Raw genomic sequence first — 22,803 nt, 5'->3', positions numbered from 1 at the left:
AAGGCATGAATCACTGGGGACCACCTTGGAGGCTGGCTCCCATGTAACACTTACTCTGACTCTTCAAGGATGGGTAGAAATTGGCCAGGTCAGGAAGATTGGAGTGATGAGCTGAACTGTGTTCCCCTAAAATGTATGTGTTGAAGCCCTAACCCCCAATACCTCAGGATGTGACTGTGTTTGGAGAGAGGGCCTTTAAAGAGGTGATTAAGTTAAAATGGGTCATTAGGGTGGGCCCTAATCCAATAGGACTGTGTCCTTATAAGAAGAGGAGATTAGGACATAGACACACATGGAGGGATGACCACGTGAGGACACAGGGAGAAGATGGCCATTTACAAGCCAAGGGGAGGGGCCTCAGAAGGAACCAATCCTGCTGGCACCTTGATGTCTGACTTCCAGCCTCCAGAAGTGTGAGACAATAAATTTCCGCTGTTTAAGCCCCCAGTGTGTGGCATCTGCTCTGGCCCCTGAGCAGCCTAGCACAGTTGGGAAAGGTATTTCAAGGCCAAGCGGATGGCTTGAGCAAAGATACAGAGGTGTGAAACGGTGTAGTAACACCAAATAGTTGGCGTTACTAGATCCCGAAGAGCAGGGTCAGCAAACTGTCTCTGTCAAGGGCCAGATAGGAAATATTCTAGGCTTTTGGGAGGTAAAGTCTTTGTTGCATGAAAGCGATTATAGATAATAGTAAACAAATAGGTATTGCTGGGTTCCAATAAAACTTTATTTACAAAAACAGCAGCCCAGACTTGGTCCAGATTTCGTAACAACATCTCCCTCACCAGAACTGACGCAAGCTTTAAATGAGATGACCGAGGTGAAGCCCCTAGTGTAGGGTTTGACATATACAGTAGGTAGTTCATAAATGTCTGTTCCCTCCTCCCCACTTTCCCCTGCACAAATCTGGGGTCACTACTGTAAAACTTTATACCCCTATAGCTGTCAACAAAGAGGTCCACGCCCAGGGTCAGAATTCTGCATCTCCACGTCCCAGGCGCCGTCAGTCTCACAGCCCTGTCTGTGAGAAGCCTTTCTCCAAAGTGGACCCAGCGCGAGGGCTGGTGCCAAAGTGAGCTCTAAGGACACGAGCTACTTTTAAAACAAGTGACCTAAGGAGGGCTGTTGGGCCAGAGCCCCAGAGCTGACCCGGCTCCGTTTTAAGCAGAAGAGTGCTGTCATCTGATTTGTCATTTGCAACTCTGGCTGCCCAGTGGGGCACAGACTGTAGGGGAGATGGAACCCGCCACCCTTTTTCAGCATCTTAGATGTTCATATATTGGGCCGCCCCATTTCAGTTAAGTGTTTGCCTTTCCTCAGCTCCGTCCACTGTGGGACTAGAAAGTGGGGACAAAACACTGCTCGCCGGTGCCCCAGAGCGTGAGGCCGGCACGTGGCACCCAATTTACCCTGGCCCCGCCCCTCCTGCGGAGGCCCCGCCCCTTGGCGTGCGCAGCCCCGCCCTCTCCCAGAGACTCCACCTCTGCCTCCGAGGCCACGCCCACACCCGTTAATTGGCCGGCAGGTGGCGCCGGCGCTCCGCCCAATCCCTCACCGGCTCTGCACTCCCCCCAGGCCCCGCCCCTCGAGGCCTCCTCCCCGTCCATTGGTGGGAACAGGAGGAGCCCGCGCATGGCCCGCCTCTTCTTGTAGCCGGCCCCGCCCTCGAGGCCCCGCCCCTCGAAGCCTCCTCTCTCTCCATTGGTGGGCACAGGAGGAGCTCGCACACGGCCCGCCTCTTCTCGTAGCCGGCCCCGCCCCTGAGGCCCCGCCCCTCGAGGCCTCCTCCCCGTCCATTGGTGGGCACAGGGGGAGACCGCGCACGGCCCGCCTCTTCTTGTAGCTAGCCCCGCCCCTGAAGCCCCGCCCCCAGGCCCCGCCCCGTCCGTTGCGGCCGGCAGGAGGCGCCGCGCCACGCGCGGGTCCCGGGCACGGGCCAGGGCCAACGGCGGGTGTGGGAGCCGCGCGGGAACGCGGCGGCGGCGGCGGCGGCGGCGGCGGGCTGTGCTGGAGGTGAGTGCGGGCTGCGCGAGGAGTGGCGGCGGAGGGGGGCGCCTCCCGGCGGCGGCCGGGGCTCCCGGGCGCCGAGGCCGCGGGGCGCGCGCTGGGGCAACAGGGCCCGCACGGGGCATCTCCTTGGCCGCCCAGGCCAGGCTTGTCCGGTTGCCATGGAAACCGGCGGCTCTCGGGGCCCGGGCGCGGCCCCAGGGGGGCGGGACCCGAAGGCCGGCGAGTGCGGGCGAGGGCGGCCCAGCCTGCGGTTTTCGGGGGCGTGGGGTGCGGCCAGCGCCCCCTGCGAGTCCCAGAACCTGGCCCCGACCTGCAGGGTCCCGCGGGCCTCAGTCTCCCTGGTGGTCCCCTTGCGGCGGGGGGGCGGTCTGGCAGCACAGGAGCCGCGGGGGAGCGGGGCGCAGGGTCCGCACCCTCCTCCAGGGTCGGTGTGACATCCCCCCGCCCACAGCCCGTCTTGATTCTCCTGTGCACACAGCAGCGCCTTCCCCACTCGTGTGCCAGCTGAAAGCATTGTCTCCCAGCTATTTCTGTCCCACTTCCAGCCCCTCTGCGAATACTGCATCTAAGAAAACATACGCTGAGCTGGAGCTCCTGGGGGGCCCCCCGTGGAAGAAACTGGCTTTTTCCCACCAGGGAGCCGGTTGGTTGGGGCCCCTGGGTGGAGCCGCAGCCCCGCCCGCTCAGCCCCCAGCGCCGTGTCAAGTGTTTGGTTAATCTGAATTGCCAAAAAGAATTTTCCAAGTCACCGGCGATTACAGGTGTCTTCAGTCAGCTCGGGCCACCTCTCGTGCATTCCAGCGGGGAGCCGGTCCTTAATCCCATGGGCGGAAAAAGTCAGTCCCGTCTCAAGAGGCTAGCATGTCAGAATTAAATCTGATTCAATTATTTTTGTATTTAAAAGCATCTCTCTGGCTGGAGCTGTCGAGATAGGATTTATGGACCGTGGGGGCTAAAGCAGAGCCTGCAGATCTATCCTCTTCCTTTCCTGTCCGGGTGGAAATTCTAATGGATTCCATATTCCCATGTTGGAACAGCCACGTCCCTCCACCCATTTTGTCAGCCCTGCGCTGACCTCGCTCTCTGCCTGCCCTCACTGGTGTGACTTGAGCTTGTTTTCCTCAGAAACTGGATTCTTCCTTGAGAACAAGAGAAAAACATTCTCCAAGAGAAGCAACAGCAAACGTCCCACACCCTCGTGTGGGCCCGTGTTCCCCCAACTATTTGTGTGAAAGAGGAGAGAAGAAAGCAGAAAAAGAAAAGGCAGGTCAGGCTCCCCCAAAGAACAGATCTGGTTACCCAGGGTGCGCACGGCTCTGTAGGATATTCCTGCCCTCTTGCCCTTTCCAAAAAAGGATCTGTCACTTTTTCTCAAACAGGCAGTACTTGTGGATAGGCGGAAGGTGACGTAAACAAGTGGCTCCCTCCCTGGTTACTTTCTGAAAATGGCCACAGAGAGAGTGACCCTGAGAAGATAAAAGCTTCCTGATCAGCTGGATCAGAGAGATCAGGGGCTGTGTTTACTGGGACTTCCTGGGGCTTAGGAAGCAGGGTCTGGAAAGGAAGGCATCAGATTCTCTCCTCTGTGCCCTCCGCTTGCTTCATTGACACCACTAACTTTGCCTTCGAACCCAGCACGAGAGATTGCCAGAGGGGAGGGAGGGCCCCTCACTTCCAAGGCCCCGGGAGGGGACCTGGCAGCCGTGCATTTGTAGTTTTCTGTTTCTTTCCTGTATGAGCAGAACTATGTAAGCTTCAGACCTTACAGAACCTGGATCGGCCCCCAGGTGCATAACAGCAATTCCCTTCTCCGTTGTATCTGGGGGTCTTTCAAACTCCTACGTTTGCGCCCTGACTTTTCTGCCCAGACCCGGTCTCGCAGTTTTCAGTATCATATTTAAATTTACACTCAGACATCATCTCGAAAGGCAGAGGCTTCTGCCTAGTGGCAGAGGCCACACTGTGGGCCACTCTCGGTTTGGGTGGGGACCCGGGGGGCTATGCTTGAAGGAGGCCAGGGAAGCGGAGAGTGGGGTCGGAGAGGCCCGGGTTGGACGTTTCGGAGGCAGGGCTGTGTGACCTTCAGAAGGCTCAGGGTGGAGTTGGCAGCCGTGCGAAGCTGCTGGCATGCATGGTGTGCAAACGCACGGCCATGTGCTTGTCAGGCGAGCACTCTCTGAACGGCTCCTGTGGTCACTTCACTCGAGGCCTCCGACAGGTCCACGAGGGGGGCCCTAGCCAGCTCCAGGCTCCTTCCCATCTGACGAGGAAACTTGTCGCACATTCCTCCGGAGGAAGAACGAAGCGGTTGACATGTTTCCTCCTTGACAGCGTGACTCGCTGAGGCGAGAGAGCCTCATGTGCTCCTTCTGCTTAGGGCACTTGACTGCTTTGAGCGAGTTCAAGTCTTCAGAAAGCCCTGACACAGTGACAGGCTTTGCAGAGGTAAAGCGTAAGCAACAGGCTGCAGGGCGGGAGGGGCGCCCCCGGCCCACCCCAGAGGGCGGACGTTTGAGTTTGGGTTTGGAACCCAGTCTTTGGTGCACAAAGCATTTTGAAGAGTTCGGGGTCCTCAAGGATGTCCGGGGGCTGGTTCTGGCGGCGTTGCTGGCAGGCCTGCTTTTCCGCCTGAATTCCCGACAGCCCTCGGGGGAGGGGGGGGGGGGAGACCTGAGAGGACGTGACGGAAGCCTGGGTGGACAGCGAGGAGGACACCCCGTTCACCATGTCGGTGTTGGCGGCCTGGGCGGTTTGGGGTCAGTGTGAGTCCTTTTCTTTGGGCGGCTCCCTCGTCACTGTCACCTGCCCTAGCAGCCACTTTCACTTCCAAAAGCCCTTTCCAGCGCCCTGGGAGCCACGAGTGAGTCGGGACGAGGGTTCTGACTTCAGGCAAGTCTAGTGCTGGCGTTCATGGCCCTGTGAGGTGGCCGGTGCTGCCCTCACTGGGACCTGGGCCGCTGTTTCCAGAACCTTCTAGAAAGTGGAGTTTTCTTCTCTGGTCTGTCTGCTTTTGTCACTGGTGAGGACACGAGCTTAGCAGTGGGGTGCGTTAGTCAGGAGACGTGTGCGGTTTTCCAGTCTCCACGGACTTGTAAAGCCTTCGCTTTTATGAAGCAGAGACATCTTCCTTTTCCTCAGCCTCCTGCTCCCCCAGAACTTTGAGGGAACCTGACAAACACTCTCTTTAGCGCTCTAGGCCCTGGGAACACTAAGTGCACCAGAATTATGGTTTTCTGACACACCAAAGGGTCCCCGAGCTGTTTTCTCATTTCCCCGGCTCTCTGCATCTCCGGCCTGGCCAGGGCTGGCGTACCAGGCTGGATGCGGTGGGTGGAATGCATACATTCCAGGCATGCCTCCACGGTTCTGGAGGAGCCCTTCTGTGTCCACTGTGGTCCCTCGGACATTCTAGCGCCGCCATTTCCGGCAAGTGGCTCCTCCAAGCCAGGACCGGGCCTCGAGAAGCCGCCTTTTGGGGGGTTTGTGTTTTGAATGTCTGATCGCTTATTACTCTGCTAATGTGGCTGCCACCCTGCCTGTTTTCCTAGTGTCACCTGTGTTTGTGATGAATTTTCCACAATACAGGCTGTGGTGAAGGAGAGAGGGAGTTTAAGGGGAGAAGGCATTTCACACGCTCCGTGGTGTGTAACTTTTCTGTGGCTGCCACGTTGTTGGGTTGTGTCCCATGTGACCGGGCCAGCCCTGGTGAAGGTCTGCTCTGCGAGGACAACTCGCACCCACGCTGTCCGTCACGGTTCCCTGGCTGCCTGCGTGTGGTGTGCATGGTGCCAGCACCTTACAGGCCGCCACCCTACAGCAGAGCACGTCTTACCTGTTGGTGACCTCATCACGCCTCCTAATAATGGCTTTCCTCGAAGGGCATTTCAGCCTGTTCACACCTGCTTTGTCCCCTGTGGCCCCTGCCAGCTCAGCCATAGCCTCACTTGGGGGCTCTGTTGGGACTTGGCCGAGGGTGGCGTGTCTGCTGGTTCTGTTGGGCCCCGGATGGCCCCTGGGTCTGTTAGAATTCCCCTGAGCCTCCTTTGCTCTTGCTGCTCCTGACGGTCAGCGCTAACCCAGCTTCCGTTCCTCTCCCAGGACCCGGCCTCTTCCCCGCTGCTGGCCGGAGCCCTCGGTCCTCATCCACGAAGACTGACCCACCATGTTTTATGGGACCCACTTCATCATGTCTCCACCCACCAAGAGCAAGCTGAAGCGTCAGAGTCAGCTGCTGTCCAGCATGCTGTCCCGGACGCTGAGCTACAAGGACCGTGACCTGGACGCCGCCCTCTCCAGCCTGGGGGCCAGCGACGACCCCGCGGAGCTGTCCACCCAGCTCTCGGCCCCCGGCGTCCTGAAGGTGTTCGGGGACAGCGTCTGCACAGGCACCCACTACAAGAGCGTCCTGGCCACCGGCACGTCCAGTGCCCGGGAGCTGGTCAAAGAGGCCTTGGAGCGCTATGCCTTGAGCCCCGAGTGCGCCAGCCAGTACGTGCTGTGTGACGTGGTGGGCCAGGCCGGCGCCTCCGGGCAGCAGTGGCAGGCCGAATGCCTTCGGGTGTTCGGGGACAACGAGAAGCCCCTCTTGATCCAGGAATTATGGAAACCCCGAGAAGGCCTGTCCCGGAGGTTCGAGCTGAGAAAGAGGTCAGACGTGGAGGAGCTGGCGGCCAAGGATGTGGACACTATGACAGCAGGTGACGGGGGAAGATTCAGGAAAAGCTGGGGGCTGGTCAGGGAGATGGACAGGCAGAGGTGCAGGGGCCTGATCGGGGGAAACCGTGGGGAGGAGGAGAGTCAGGGCCTCTGTCCCGGCGTCTGAGGACTTCCCCCATCATTCCCGGCGCTCACCGCGCCTGTCCTGGAGACGGCACTGTCCACGCGGTGGGACTCCCGCCCGCCGCTGTTCTTCAGTGGCTCCTGCTGGGCTCCTGCCGCGTTGTAGGGTGGGTACCTCCTTTTGTTTAGAGACCCCTCCCCAGCTGTCTGGCAAGCCTGTCATTAGCTGCAGGGAGCACCTTGTCCAGTGCAGGTGGCAGACACGTCACAGAGCATCCTGCAGTGCCCGAGTCCCCGAGCGATCAGATGAAGATGTGCTGGAAGCCAGGCCTCCAGAGGGGACGGGGGCATTCGCTGTGCGTGGGGTCGTGGGTGCCAGGGCAGTTGGAGGCCGTGTGGAGGGAGGCCCAGCCTAGGAATGGTTGGTTATTGTCCCTCTGAGGCATGCCAGGAGCCGCGGGTGGCTCTGAGTCCCTGCCCGAGGGCGGGAGGGAGCCTTCTGTGGCCTGTGGGCCACTGCTTTGTGCAGGGCTGTTATTCAATTGGTGGGAAGAATTTGTTTGTCTTAATAGGTAAGCGCCACAAGCGATAATTTTTTTAATGCCAAAAGACTCTTAAATGTATCTCAGATCATCTTTGACTGTTTCCTAGCTTCCCATAGAAAACGGTGGCTTTACACAAGTAAGTGGACTGGTCTTCTGTGGCCCAGAGCGGAAAGACATTTAATGGCCTCAGGAGACTTGTCACTTGATTCGTAGGTTGCAAGGGGCCTGGAGCCCTCGCCGACATTTTGTGTGCATCCCTGAGGTGTGGCGCACACTCATTTTCTCCAGTTCTGCTGCCATTGAGAAGCCTGCCTTGCACCATCAGTATGTGAAGACAAGGGGTGTGCATGGCGGTGGACTCCCGTGGGGTGGGGTCCCTTGGGCCTGGCCTGCACAGCTCTGGGTGCCACGGCTGGCACTGGGCAGCAGTGGCCCTCTGTTCCCTTAGGCAAATTGCTTTACCTCTTTCGGCCTCAGTTTCCTGATCTGGAGGATGGGAGCGTGACTCTCCCAGTGACGTGCGGAAAGTTCTTAGTGCTGCCACGGGAAATCATAGTCGTGTGTTATGATGACGATGTCTGTCCTGCCCAGGGGAAGCGCTTTGCTCTGTGTGCTGTGGGCCGTGGGGTGCTGAGGATGGCTGGGGGTCCTCCGCCACGGAGGGTCTTCTATCACTGACATTGTCCACAGTGCCTGGCACGCGGGGTAATAAAAAGCCGGCCACTGTTGGGCTGACGTCTGATGAAGTCTCTGCAGACGAGGCCCCACTCCTGAGGCTCCGGTTCAGGGGGTTGGCTTTTTGTCCTGACTCTGCCTTGCCATACTCCAGGGGACTTTGGCCGGTCCCCTCCTCCTTCTGGAAGGGGCCGCAGTGGTGTGGGTGGAGTGGCCAGTGTCGTTGTCTGCCCTGTGTGTGCTCTGCTGAGTGGGGTGCAAAGAGCCACGGGCCAGGCCAGCCCTGCCCGTCCTGAAAGTCCCTGTACCCTGGGCACCTGGGGGCCTCGGAGCGCCTGCTCTGTGTCACGGGGTGATTGCTAGGGGGGGGGCCATGGGGACCATCGCAGGAGGCCGGGCTTTGGCTTACGGTCACCAACCCCTTTGAGACTTTCCCTTTTACATCATTCGAGGCAAGAGAAGGCCAGTGCCACAGCCCGTTGAGCCGGTGGTGGCTTTACAGGCCTCCCACACAAAGAGCCTATTGAGCCGGCCCGGCTCGCTGACACACTTCTCCGGCTGCAGCGGGTTGTGTTACCTGCCCCGAGCAGGCCTCCGTCTCCCTGGCCTTCCACTCGGGTGTGGGCCATGCCGTCCCCTCGCCAGTGACAGTGGAGCGGGCTTGGAGAGGCCCTCGGGGGCCGCGGGTTGTCTGAGCTCCACGGTGGCCCAGGCTCAGGGCCTGCGCCACGCTTGACCCGGATGGAGTCCACACCTTCGAGTTAGCGTCCTCGTTTGGTTATTCTGATGACACATGGATATGTGGACACAAAGCTGACATGCTCACATGGGGGCACACGCGCCCTGAGCTGCTCTTCTGTGCAGAGCCTGGTGTGGCCTCGGGGCCTCTGCAGGCGGCCGTGTGCCGTGGCTGTAGCACACTCCCGGCTTCTCCCAGCATCCCGGAAGGACGGAGCCCCAGGGAGCTGAGTCGTGCCCCATCCCGCTTCCTGAGAGCTGCTGGGTGGCAGCTAAAGTGGCCCAGTGTCCCCCTGCCATCCTCCCCAACGGTGGGCACAACAGAGAGACCCAAAGTCGCTGTGATGTGGAGGCGGGCGAGGCGCCTAGGGGGTGTTTGGTGTCGCATGTTGGTGACCGTTAAGTTTGATAATAAGAAAGAATTGCAAGCTCATCTGCCGGTCCTGCCAGGGGAGGCTTCCCCCCGAGTTCCTCACGCCTGTGGCTGCATCCCTTGCCTTACGTGCCCCAGGGAGGGGGCTGCTGACCTCCCACGTGGCCTGTCCCTGCTGAGCCCCCAGGAGGCTGATGGCCCCGCAGTGCCGGCCTGTGCTGAGAGAGCGGGCGCCTGCGCTGGCCTGCATGTCGCTGTGAGGCTGGCGGTGGCATTTGCTGTGCTGGGACCAATGCCGAGGGGGGGGTGTTTCGGTGGGGTGGTGGGTGCCACTGCTGAGCGGTGCTCCGGGCACCTCGTTCCCCGCCTTCCTTCCCCAAAGGACAGGTAAGGTGGTCCCTCCTCCCCATTGAGCCAGTAGTCGACCTCATCTGGAAGAAGTGGTGGAAAAGGGGAGGGACCCCCTGTGTGCGTGCACACGTGTGTGCTTGTGTGTGCACAGGCATGTGCGTATATCAATAACTGCTGGCCTTCTATGGGCTCAGGTCCAGGTTACTGAATGCCGCCACAGTAATTTTCGTTCTTCAGTGATTGTTCTCACAGTCCCACAAGTCCCACAAGAGTCCCACAAAAGACTTGCCCTGGTTGCGAGTTGGGGCTCACTGGTCATACTGGTTTGAGAGGAGGTCTTTAGCCAAAGCCCACAGTGCGCGCCTTGGTGGCTGTGGAGCCGAGGAGCGCTGGGGAGCGGGTGTGTGGGGCGGGGGGGCACCTGCAGGCCTTTCTCCTGCACGTTGACTGGGACCCCCCAGCATCAGGTGTGAGAGTGGGGGTGACAGCCCTGCTTCCCCGAGGCCTGCAATAAGAGCCCCCGGGGCGCCTCCACCGTGTGGGCCTGGTTAGGCGCCCCAGTGAGGCACCTGGCTCTCCGGGGCTTTGTTTTCCATAAATGTTGCCTTTTCACAGCTGCCAGCTTCCCCCTCATTTCCAGTATCCAAACATCGTGTGTCAGCTCCGGGAGGGGCGGCCGTGTGGGTGCGGCTCCCACTGCAGTTTCCCACCGGGCTGGCCCGGAGGACGTGCCATGTGGAGGGGCCCCCGGGCCTCTCCCCGAGATAAGGAAGTGATCACTCGCGCTCCCTTTGGGGAGGGGGGCGGCCGGGCCATGTGGTTTTCGTCAGCGGCTAGGGAAGGGCGAGAGGAGGGTTTATTTGTGTTCCCAGAACGGAAGAGCGTGTTTGGACTGGGTTTCTCAACCTCAGCCCCACTCACGTTTTGGGCCGGCAGTCGTTTGCTGTGGGGGCCGCCTGTGCGTCGGAGGATGTTTAGCAGCACCCAGGCCTCCACCTGTTAGATGCCTGGAGCATCCCCACCAGCTGTGGCAACAAAAACATCCCTGGACATTGCCAAGTGTCCCTGGGGGGAAAGTCGCCCTTGACTGGGGACCACTGATTATACCTAGTGGCCAGGACCCAGTTGGGGGAGCTCGGCTTGTCGGCCACAGCAGCGCCTCCCGGTTGGGGCCGTGGATCAGGCCACGCCGTCTCCCCTGGGGTGCTGAGGGACTTGGGGTGCCTTGGAAGCCCAAGGTCTTGAGGGGGGTGACGTGCGGAGCCTTTTTGTGCCTGTGGACGCCTTCTGGGCCCTCAGGGCTTGGCGGTGCTCCGTCGCGGCGCGCAGGGCCACCTCTGCTTTGCTGCCCCTTGGGAGCAAGGCAGGCTCAGAGCGTGTCTGCGGCCACTGCGGCCTGGGGTGAGCTCTGCAGCCCCAGGGACATCTCTGCGTTGGTCCCTGGGCTTGTGATGTCAGGCGTCGGGCATACAGTAGGTGCTTGCTAAGTGCCTGCTTACGGATTGAAGCGACTTAGAAGAGCAGGCGCTGCTGTAAGTCTTGGCTTCCATGTGCATCCAAGACTCCAGGGTTGGAATCTGGTTTCCTTGCAGGGGGAGGTGGCAGGGTGACTGTCCCCCGGTACAAGCTGTGGTTGAGGAATGTGCCGCTCTGGCACCTGACAGCCCCTCTGCTCCAGGCCCGGCTGGAGTGGCCGGTGGTGATAGATGTGTCATCTCTGAGCCCCCGACTTGGGTGTGCGTTTGCCGTCCCCCTTTGTCATCCTGGGATGGGCAGACAGGGCCCGAACCCCCGGTGACAGACAGGGACGTCTGGCTCCACTGGAAACCTCTGCCATCTCTGTCTGCTAACTGGGCACTGTGTGTGAGTCCTGTGCTCACACGTCCCCCCACTCTCTGCTGTCATTTTCATCTGACGCTTTTTCCTCCCGCTCTGAATCTGATTTGTAATAACTCTTATCTCAGGACGAAGGGGGCGATCCAGACTCCTTCTTTTGTTTAGGAGAGGCTGCCTGGAGTCGTGAGGGGGACTTCCTCCAAGCCTGTTCTCAGTGACAGAGTCATTGTGGGAAACGCTTGGTTGATGTGGTTTGGTAAAAAGCAAACCACCCCCACCTTTTTTCACCAGTCTAAAACTAGGAAAGTTATTAAACTTAAAAGACATGTTTGAGGATTTTTAATTCAAAGAGAACATAAAGTTGAATAAGTTTAGCTGCTCACAGCCAGGTTCCTCCTTCAATTCACTGCTTGGACTTAAAAAAAAAACTCATAGCTTTCAGAGTCACATAGAAGTGCAGCGTCAGCAGTGGGCTTAAGGGCCCTGTTCTCGCCAGCTGGGTGGTCCCCACCTGGGGCCTGGCCGGCACACCCCCTGCTCCCCTGGGAGACTTCCAGCCACACTGTGTAAGGAGCCTCTGAAGGGGGCCGCTCGGCGCTTAACGCAGACAACACAGAGGAGATCTTAACTGGTGTCAAATGTTTGAAAGACATAAATGATAAGGGGAATTGGCGAACTTATGGCCAGGGTGGACGCTGTGGGGAAGGAATGGAGCCAGCAAAGGAAGCGCATGCCCGCAGGGGGCAGAGCCCTCCGGGGTGTTGGGGCACAGGGGCTCTGTCACAGTGGGGGTTAGGTGTCAGGCTGGGGGGGGTGAGCCAGAACCCAGCCACTTCTCAGCCCTCCAGCTCTGTGATCCCAGTTCACAACTGTCCAGCTTCCTTGGCATTTGGCCCCAAATTGGAATACTCAAAACATGAGGGTGGATGTGGACGGTCGTCCTGAATGACTAGTGATTTCATAAACTAAACGGCACTTGCTTAACTCGTACGTTCTAAAACCTGTTTACAGTTCGGCTGAAATTGATTTAAAAGTTCTAGAAGTATGTTCAAGAAACCTCATTAGCCAGCGTTTGCTGTGCAACTAGCGTAGCAGACCAGTCTGTTTCTTGAAGCCGTTCGTGTTGCACGATTTCAGTAGACTGAGTCAACCTCTTCAATGCTGCCTTGAAACAGGCAGACAGAAAAGCAAAATTCTGAATTTGATTAAATGGAAATAGAGACCTGACTTTGTGCCGTCAACCGCCTGAAGCATTTCCAGGAAGTAGTAACATATCAACAACTATGTTGTTATTAACATTTAAACCACGTCGATATCTGTTGGTTCCCGACAGTGACTTATAATGTTGGTGGAAAGATTCTGGGGCGTGTATTTCAATCATACAGAGGAGTGTCCCTCATGGGTTTGGACAGTATGCTTGTGCAGACCCAGTCAAGTCTCTCTTTTTCCTTCTGAAGGTTAAAGTGGCAGAAATATTGCCAGAGGCTTCCAGAGGCCCTGGACACACGTTCAGATGCGTACAGAGTGGAAACAGTAAACGAGGCTGAGCCCACCTCCTTGGCTGTGCTGTCCTTGCACAGACTGAGTCCGTCTCTGGGGAAGGAGACGGGACGAGACGAGCAGTACAGGGGAGGCTGACCTCAGCGCTGAGACGTGTTCTAATCAGTGGTCATGAAGCCTTGTGGTTTTGGGGCAGGAACGTTCGAGCAGGTGGAGGAGCAGAACAGAGAGGGCAGAGGCACCCGTGTTGACTGGCCCCATGGGGACGGGGTGTGCTGTGGGCAATCACAGGTCGTGGGGAGAGGATTTTGTAAACAGTGTTGGGATAACTGGCTTCCACTATATGGAGAAAAATAAACTTGGATCCTTACTCCAAATGCATTGAAGACCCAGGTGTCAAAGGTAAAACTATAGAGCCAAAAGAACGACTTCATAAAGAAGGCCTAAAAGGCACAGACCACAAGGGGAAGGGGTAGCTGGGTTTGATTATATCACAGTTTAAACTTTCTCTCCCACTGAGGACACTACGTAGATAAGCTAAGATCTGCCCGTGGTGCCAGCTGTGAGGCCAGTCATAGCCTTTGACTGAGGCGTGGTTTTCCATCGATGGAGGTACCCATCACCCGTTCTCTCACCGTGGGCACTCGGCTGCATCCAGCTGCTTCCTCCCTCAAACAGGGGCACTACGACCCTCTTGAGGGGCTGTGCAGAGTTCTCTGGGGGTGTCCTCCCGGGAATAGACTTGCTGGATTATAGGCAGCTCACCGTGTTTCCTAGTGAGCACTGCCAGGCAGCATCCTCCCCAGAAAGGCTGCTACAACAGTGGCCTGCTTTCTTGTGCGGCCCTTCCAGTCCTTATGCACTGAGTACGAGCCCTCCTCCCTCGACTCACAAAAGGCCCCCCTGGAAACACTTTCCAGTCAGAAGCGGCCGCTGTCCCATGGGCTGCTAGGGTCATGCAGCTGTGGAAACTCTACAGCCAACAGGTGGGAGCAGCTGTGAACTGAGCCATGCAGTGCTTTCCCAAAGGTCACCATGTGTCAATTTGAAACTGCCCCTCTACCTAATCAAAACTCAGGAGGGGCCTGGTTAACTCAGTTCGGTGTGCTCTGCTGCAGTGGCCTCAGTTTATGGGTTCAGATCCTGGGCACAGACCTACACCACTCGTCAGCCAGGCTGTGGTGGCAACCCACATATAAAGTGGAGGAAGGTTGGCATAGATGTTAGCTCCAGGATAATCTTCCCCAGCAAAAAAAAACCCAAAACAAAAAAAACCCCTCAAGAAATCAGAAATCAGTCTTCTGGATATTGATTTGCCAGTGACTTGAAGGAGAAATAATTTTCTCTTTTCTTCTCATTCATTCATTTGTTGGCAAGTAATTGTTGAGTGCTGCCATGTGTTAGGGACTTGACTAGGTGCTAGATAAGCAGCAGTTGACAAAACAAGTAGATCATGTACTCAGGAACCCGAGAGACTAGTGGGAAATAGAGATGAAGAAATAATCACTCAAAAAACATATAATTACAAATTGTGACGCATGCCCTGAAAGAAAAGTACAGGTGCTAATTTAGCATGAGGGTTGGGGAAATTCTCTCTGAGACGAAATTTAAGCCAATCTCAAAGATGACGACACACTAACCAGGTGAAGAGTAGTGGACAGTTGGTGGGGCAGGGAGAAATTTCTGGGCAGAGGGACTAGCACTATGCAAAGACCCAAGGATGAGAGAGAATGGCACAAATGCAGGGCACTGAAAGAGGGCCACTGTGGCTGGGGCATAGGGGGGATGTTGTTGGGGTGAGGCTGGAGAGAGGCTGGGGGGAAAGGCAAACCTGGGTTGTTAGGTATTTTGGATTTTAGACTAAGTTTAATGGGAGGCCACTGGAGGGGTTAAAAGACCACTTTGGCTACGAGGTAGAGAATACTTTGAGAAAGTCAGTAATAGGAGAGTAATTAAGTTACTGTAGGAGCCTGGGTGAGCGTTGATGGTGGCTTGGACTAGAGTTATGAGGGAAGTAGGTGGAGAAAAGTGGGTGAATCCCAAATATATTCTGGAGGTAGAGTCCACAGTGTTTGTAAATGAACTGGATGTTGGGGATGAGAAGGAGGGGGGTGTCAAGAATGATCCCCAGGTTTCTGGTATGAGCATCTGGGTAGATGGAGATGCCATTTACTAAGATGGAGACTACGGAGAGAGAAACAAGTTATGGAGGGAACAGTAAGAGTTCTCTCTAGACCATGTGAAGTTTGAGACGTCCAAATAGAGGTGACAGATAGGAAGTCAGATGATAGGGACCTGGAGCTCAGAAGAGTCTGCTATAAAAAATTAAATCAATCTGTAAATAGGCGATATTTAAAGGCTAAGTAACGGAGGAACACTCAGCAAATTAGACTGAGAGGAAGCCAGAGATGTACAAGACAACACAAAAATGTGGTGCCATGGAGGCCAAGATGAGGCTGCTACGGGTCACAAAAGGTGTAGACCATGGGATCCATCTGATAAAGCAACAGAGAAGTCACCAAAGACCCTCCTGATAGATGTGCTACTGGAATGTTAAGCACACAAAGCATATTGAAATGGGCTGGAAAACAGGTGCTTAGATTTCTGGCAATACGTAGGATTAATTATTCTGAAGAATCTTTCTATATAAAGTACCCAGAAGTGCTGGATAAAATATAGCAAATCTCCTTTCAGATGCATAGCTGAGTACTCAAGAAAAGAAAGGACATCCCTAGGGGTGAAAAAAAAAAAAAAAAAGAGAGGAACCGTCAAACCTCAGAATCTTAGCTGATTCTGAAGCTATAATCGCCCTGGAGGTATCTGCCAGTCTTGGTAGCTAAGAAACTTAAGTTTAATGGCTGCCCAAGAAAGTCGCACAGAGCCTTAGGACCTTAAGAGGTAGGGAGTTGGAACTGAGACCTCCAAATATAGTTGGAACCCTCAAGGGGTGACATATTGAGTGACAATATGGAACAGGAAGAATCTGCTACCTGGTAAAAGCTGATGACAAAGAGTTACCTTTCTTGACCTGGGCTCTGGGTGGGGAGAGCTAAAGACTCTTCCTCGGGATTGAAAACTGCTCTTCCTCTCACACGTGTTTGAGGTTCAAAAATCACAGTCCTTACGTGGTCTGGATAACCCCTGGATGAGCATTTAAATTACAGTGTACATAATTTGATAGTGCACGCAGACATCTGAGAGAGACAAAGCAAATCCCCTTAGAAGGACACATCCTTCACACAGCCATGCTGAGCCTCGCCAGAGATGAGCCCACAGCCTCAAATTACAAGACATGTGAAGCAGTGCCACTCCAAATCAGTCCGTAGAGAACTAGCTATACAATCCGATTAGGAACTGGGACTGTTATAGAATACTGACTAATATGTGTAAAACGTGTAAAGAAACAAAAGGTAGAAAGGAAACAGGAAAGAACAGAATGTCACCCAGAAAGGCAGGGAAGATTTGGGAAAGGACGAGATAATGCTTCTAGCAATAAAAACATAAGCATTCAGTGAGGGCTTAAACAGCAGACTAAATACAGCTGAAGAGAGAATTGGAGAAGTGAGAGGTAGATCTGGTGTCGCCCAGAAAGAAACACGGAGGAAGAGACACGGAGAACACAATGAGAAGGGCTGTCATGTGTCACATGACCAGAATCAAGAGAATGCCGGGAGAGCATCTTCCAAGGACACGCCTGAGAATCTTTCAGAGGTCACGGAATGAAAAGCATGTAATTCAGGAATCATGGGGTATCCTGTGTGAGACAAAGAAACAGGAATTTAGCCCTTGACACCTAGCGGTGGTACCGCAGGAACCAGGGGCGGAGGAGGTTTTCACAGCTGCCGAAAAGACGGGACAGGTGAGCAGCAGTTTTGGCCTGACTGCAGACTCCCCACCAGCAACCACGGCAACCAGAAGACAGCAGCTAGGACCTCGAAGGCGTGGCGAGAACGGAACCGTCAGCCCAGAGTGGCAGGCCTGGCTGAACGTCATGCCGGCCGCGGGCCACGGAGGCCATGCCGGGAGCTGCCGCCACCAGCGGACCCTCGCTGTAAAGGGATTGCTAAAGGATGTGCCTTCGGGAGAGGAACACCTGAAGCTGCCCCTGGAGAGGAAGCAGATCTGAGGCGTAAGACGAAATGGTGAGCGAGGGCTAGATGGGTGGGCCTGGGTAAATAATGAAAACGAGGCCGAAAACGAAGGCACGCCCCTGCCCACTCCCACCCGCCTGATGGCCGCGTTGCACCCCTGGAAACTACAACTCCCGTGAGACTCTGCGCAGCGCGCATGCGTGCTGCGCGTGGCGTGCGTGGCCGTTCTAGAACGCCGCGCCGAGGGCCCGGGCGCCATGTTGGGGCCGAGGGGACGGCGGAGAGGCGCTTGAAGCGGCGGGAGCGGAGCGGGAGCGGGTCGCGCCCGGGCTGGTAGGAGCCCCGCCCCTCCGGCCTCAGCGGATCATGACCCGGGCGGCCGCGGGGGTCGCGGCGGCGGCCACGGGGGCGACGCGGAGGGGTCGGCGCTAGAGATGATGCCGTTGCCGGTGACGAGCCCGGGACCCCCGCCGCCCCCGCCGCCGCCCAAGCACCCCGGCATCTCCGCGCCCATCAGTCTGGCCGCCCCCAAGGAGACTGACTGCGTGCTCACCCGGAAGCTGGTGGAGACCCTGAGGCCCTTCGGGGTGTTCGAAGAGGAAGAGGAACTGCAGCGCCGGACTCTGATTTTGGAGAAATTGAATAATCTGGTCAAGGAATGGATCCGGGACATCAGCGAGAGCAAGAGCCTGCCGCAGGCCGTGGTGGAGAGCGTGGGCGGGAAGATCTTCACGTTCGGCTCCTACCGGCTGGGGGTGCACACGAAGGGCGCCGACATAGACGCCCTGTGCGTGGCGCCGAGACACGTGGACCGCGGCGACTTCTTCACCTCCTTCTACGACAAGCTGAAGCTCCACGAGGAGGTGAAAGACTTGCGGGCCGTGGAGGAGGCGTTTGTTCCCGTCATCAAACTGTGTTTTGATGGGATCGAGATTGACATTTTGTTTGCAAGATTAGCACTGCAGACGATTCCAGAAGATTTGGACCTAAGAGACGATAGTCTGCTTAAAAATTTAGACATTCGATGCATAAGAAGTCTTAATGGCTGCCGAGTCACTGATGAAATCTTACACCTCGTCCCCAACATCGACAACTTCAGGTTGACTCTAAGAGCCATCAAATTGTGGGCCAAGTGCCACAACATCTATTCCAATATATTAGGTTTCCTAGGAGGGGTTTCCTGGGCCATGCTAGTGGCGAGGACTTGCCAGCTTTATCCAAACGCCATAGCATCCACCCTTGTACGTAAATTTTTCTTGGTGTTTTCTGAATGGGAGTGGCCAAACCCAGTGCTGCTCAAAGAGCCGGAAGAGCGGAATCTTAATTTGCCTGTGTGGGACCCAAGGGTAAATCCCAGTGACAGGTACCATCTTATGCCTATAATCACACCGGCGTACCCACAGCAGAACTCCACCTACAACGTGTCTGTTTCCACAAGGATGGTCATGGTCGAGGAGTTTAAACAGGGGCTTGCTATCACACATGAAATCTTGCTGAGTAGGGCCGAGTGGTCCAAACTTTTTGAAGCACCCAGCTTCTTCCAAAAGTACAAGCACTACATTGTACTTCTAGCGAGCGCACCAACTGAAAAACAGCATCTGGAGTGGGTGGGCTTGGTGGAATCAAAAATCCGAATCCTGGTGGGAAGCTTGGAGAAGAATGAATTTATCACACTGGCGCACGTGAATCCTCAGTCGTTTCCAGCACCCAAAGAAAATCCCGACAAGGAAGAATTTCGTACAATGTGGGTGATTGGGTTAGTATTAAAGAAACCAGAAAACTCTGATGTTCTCAGTATTGATCTCACCTATGACATCCAGTCTTTCACAGACACGGTTTATAGGCAAGCTATAAATAGCAAGATGTTTGAGATGGATATGAAGATTGCTGCGATGCATTTAAAAAGAAAGGAACTTCATCAGCTGCTCCCTAATCATGAGCTTCAGCAAAAGAAAACACAGTTGGCAGAAGGTGTCAGGTTGACAGCTTTGAGTGACGACAGCCTCGACTTGACCGCAGACAGTGAAAACAGCATGTCTGTGCCTTCGCCTCCTAGCACTGTGAAGACTGGCCCAGTGAGTGGCAGCTCTCAGGGCAGAAACAGTCCTACCTTGGCTGTAATGGCAGCACCTGTGAGCAGCGTACAGGTTACTGATGTTTCCTTGCCACAGGTGTATCCCAGTGACAGCTCCGGGGGTACACCGAGTGAAAGCGTTGCTCAGACTGCCTCTCACCCAGCTGTTTCTCCACCCCCAAAGCCCACGGTCACCAGAGTCGTTTCTTCAACCTGTCTGGTGAACCATCCACCCAGGCCTTCAGGGAGTGCAGCCGCAAACATAGCTAACCCTATAGTAGGAGTCTAGGGGACATTCTCATCTCATACGGAGAAAGGACCAAGGACACCAAAACAGAAGAGGAACAGTCTCATAAAGGGACAAGCACAACCCAATTAGAAACTCCATGCAGCAGCTTCTCTGTTGGCCTCGTGGGAAACGTCCAGGGCAGACCTTTCCAGTAGCCCTGCTCATCCTGTTTCTGTTGTCAGGAATTCAATAAAGCAGAGTGAACTGATGAAAACAACTTTGAGGGTTCATAAACAGTATCTGCCAGCTCAACCTGTTGTCTTCAAATGTGAAAGGAGGAGAAGGAAGGGGGCCAAAGTAGAAAGGACTCAAAGTAGATTTAAGCTTCTTTGGTCACTGCCTTTACTGGGCTAATCTTGATCAGAAGTCCAGGTTAGTGTGTGAAGCTGAAAGTACTGCTGTCAACGTGTCTGATTATTAATGTGTCCGTGACAGTTCTGTTAACTCTTCCAGAGGACTACTGCCCTTAAAGAGAAAAAAGAGAAAAACCCTGCACTATATTTGTACCCGTGGCTGACCTCTGGACTGGATTTATCTTTGATGCGTTGTTGGGGAAAATTTGCAATACAAAGTGGTATCAGAATGCCTTGCAGTGATGATGCACTTTATGTATATTTTTATTAGAAGATAGAACTAATTTTAGATTTTTCAGCTTGATGAATTTTAGCTTTTTTTCCTGAAGAGTTTTTTTCATTGTTAACCTTCAGCTTGGGTACCCCCGTGCCGTGGTGTCCTGTACTTCAGAACAAGCATGAAAATGCATCAAGCTCAGTCCCTGTGAGGTAGCTGTGACCCTTCAAAACGAAATGTCAGCTCTTAGGGTGTATGTTTGACACGAAACAGTGATTAGTAAGTCCTCGGTTTTGATGGGACATGATCAAGAAATGAGATCTTGGTTTTATCTGTAGAATTGGCTTCTGGTGCCCACAATCAGCGATCGAACAGCACACATCGTCTTGGAGCTCAAAAAGCTCCATAGTCTTGTCCTTAATCATTTGTCCTGAAGCAAAAAGGCTTTTTGCCTCCCCCTGCTCTTCTTGGCTCCTATGCACAAGGTCTGCTTATGTGTTGTTTCTTAAAAAAACCCAGAATGCTAATATTTTCTTAACCGTAGTGTGGAACCAGCAATCCTGTGGCCGTGTGGCATAAAGCACTAAATTTTGGTTCCATGGCTAATATTTTGATAAGACTTTACTGAAAGTAATGCCTGTGAGCCATGTTGTCAATCTTGGATGGCCATTTGCTCTCTGCATATGAGAAATTTTGTGTGCTCCACAGAGTACCTGCTTATAGTAAAGTTAGTTTCCAGTTTAAATGTGTAAGCAAAAAGGCATTTTCTCCAAGAATTTTAAACGAATTTTTATTTTTAAATGACTTAACTAAAATTCATCAGTGAATTTTATGTCTAGAAACATAACAAATAATTTCTAGCAAGTGCTTGATGTCTAGTCAGCTGTCTAGTCAGCTTTCTACTTTTGTTTTATCCTACCAAAGATTAGGAATACCTTTCTTTAAACAAGCAAAAAAAAAAGACCGCTCATAATTAAGCAGCGGAACATCATGTTTAGGAAGCATGAGTGACAGCAGCTGGAGATGAATGAAAACTCAATTTTGATCTGACAGGTTCTCCACTTGGCTGGTTCCGACCTTCTCCTCCCCCAGCCATGTTCCTTTCTACCACATGCGCATTGTTGACGTTAAACTGTAGCTTCCTAGACCCTTTCCCTATTCTTCTAGATTAATCTTCCAAAGCAGGAATGCGGTCTTTCTCCTTTCACGCTCTGTAGTCACTGAGGCTTTCTTCTCATCATTCCTTCCGACATCCAGGACACGGTGTGCCCGTCTGCCCCCTCCGCCCTGTGTGGTCACCCTGCCCTCCACCCCAGTGAGAAGGCAGGCGAGGTGTGCACAGTGCCTGTGTGTTGCAAGTAGCTGTGGTGTCGGGTTGAAATGGCCAGGCACAAATTTAGTCTTGTCATTTTGTTTACACATTGGGGAAAATTCGCTTATTAAATGTTTCATGTAACTGTACTTGTTTTACCAAGCTGGAAACTTGGGCCTTTTTAATTCTAGTTTTCATTACCTGACTGTTAGACTATTTTTTTCGTATGATGTGCATAGTGTCTGATGGCTGGAGTTTGCTTTGTTTTATAGTATCTGTACTCCTTGTATTTTTCAAGTGCTATTTTGGAAACAGATGATGTATTTCTCCGTTAAAAACACAATAAAAATAAACAGCAAAGAAGCAAGCATAGGGGTTTAAATCTGACGATAAGAGTTAAGATGTTCCGCACTGTTCAGAGAAGGGTGGAGACGCTGGTGAGCTTTTCAACTTGGTTAAGTCTAGAATTCATGTTATACTTTTGGGAGAAAAGATGAGAAGGTTAAAATTTCAAATCAATACAAGTAAAAAAATGGAGATAAAAAGTCTTAATCCTAAAGAAGGCAGGAAGGAAAGGAGGGGAAAAGCAGAGAAAAAAACTGCATACAGAGAAAATACAATAGGGGCTGGCCTAGTGGCCTCATGGTTACGTTTGCACACTCTGCTTTGATGGCACAGGGTTCATGGGTCCAGATCCCGGGTGTGGACATACACACTGCTCATCAAGCTGTGCTGTGGTGGTGTCCCACATGCAAAGTAGAGGAAGATGGGCACAGATGTTAGCTCAGGGCCAATCTTCCTCACTAAAAAAAATAAAGTAAAAACATACAATCTAGGATGGAGGAAATGAAACCAAGTATATGTCACTGTATGTAATAAATGGACCAACCTTCCTGACTAAAAGACGGATTGTCAGATTCCATGGAAAAACTAAGTCCAGCTCTATGCTCTTTTATTTACAAGCGACACACCCAAAACGTAAGACATAAAAGAATGGAAAAAAGATGTGCTAACGAAAAGAAACTGTCATAGTAACAATATCATCCAAACAGATTTCAAAGCAAAAGTAGTTACTAGGGACAAAAGGACCACTGCGTAAGTGAGAGAAGAAATAATGCAGCAGGAAAATGGAACCATTTAAAACTTGTTTGCACTTAATAAATTAGCCTCTGTGTAAAGTAACAAAGATTAACAGAAATTGCCAAAAGTGTCATTGTCAGAGAAGATTTTAAAACAACTCTTTCATTAATGATATCAAGCAGACTGAAAAAATGGAAACGTTTTCAACACAGCAACAGTGGTTGGCAAACTTTTTCTATAAAAGGCGAGATGGTAGATATTTTCAGCTTCGTGAGGCCACACGGTCTCTGTGTCAACTACGTAACTTTACCTTTGTAGCGTGAAAGCAGCCCTGGGGGGCAGGGAAAGAGACGGTCAGGGCTGGATCTGTCACCCATCCACCCAGCTGGTGTTTGTCATCCCTTAGCCAGTGGACATTTATTATAGAACCCCCCATCCAACAATTGGAAAATGCATATCATTCTCAAATAAGCATTGGGCATGTATAAGTGTTAACCTCACGATAGGTCAGAAAGCAAGACCCAACATATTTCAAATGATCTGATTCATAGAACAAGGTTCTCTGACAGGACAGTGAGTT

At 53.7% G+C, this 22,803-nt stretch overlaps 2 protein-coding genes across 2 annotated transcripts in view; both read left to right on the top strand.

Moving 5' to 3' along the window:
- The first annotated feature begins 1,905 nt into the window (after positions 1 to 1,905).
- Positions 1,906 to 22,803, top strand: part of RADIL (Rap associating with DIL domain) — a 68,902-nt gene continuing 48,004 nt past the window's right edge. The window contains exons 1-2 of the mRNA XM_046666517.1: positions 1,906 to 2,013; positions 6,109 to 6,707. Coding sequence (XP_046522473.1) covers positions 6,173 to 6,707 — 535 coding nt within the window. The 5' untranslated portion in view covers positions 1,906 to 2,013; positions 6,109 to 6,172. The remainder of the gene's footprint in view (positions 2,014 to 6,108; positions 6,708 to 22,803) is intronic.
- PAPOLB (poly(A) polymerase beta) lies at positions 17,227 to 21,460 on the top strand. The gene is given in 2 exon segments (XM_046668601.1): positions 17,227 to 19,201; positions 19,203 to 21,460. Coding segments are annotated over 2 exon segments (1,905 nt in total). The 5' UTR covers positions 17,227 to 17,332; the 3' UTR covers positions 19,239 to 21,460.

The sequence above is a fragment of the Equus quagga genome, chromosome 7 (genome assembly GCF_021613505.1).
Source record: "Equus quagga isolate Etosha38 chromosome 7, UCLA_HA_Equagga_1.0, whole genome shotgun sequence".
In the NCBI taxonomy this organism is placed as follows: domain Eukaryota; kingdom Metazoa; phylum Chordata; class Mammalia; order Perissodactyla; family Equidae; genus Equus; species Equus quagga.
The sequence above is the reverse complement of the archived record's forward strand: the minus strand, read 5'-3'. Positions and strand labels throughout refer to the sequence as shown.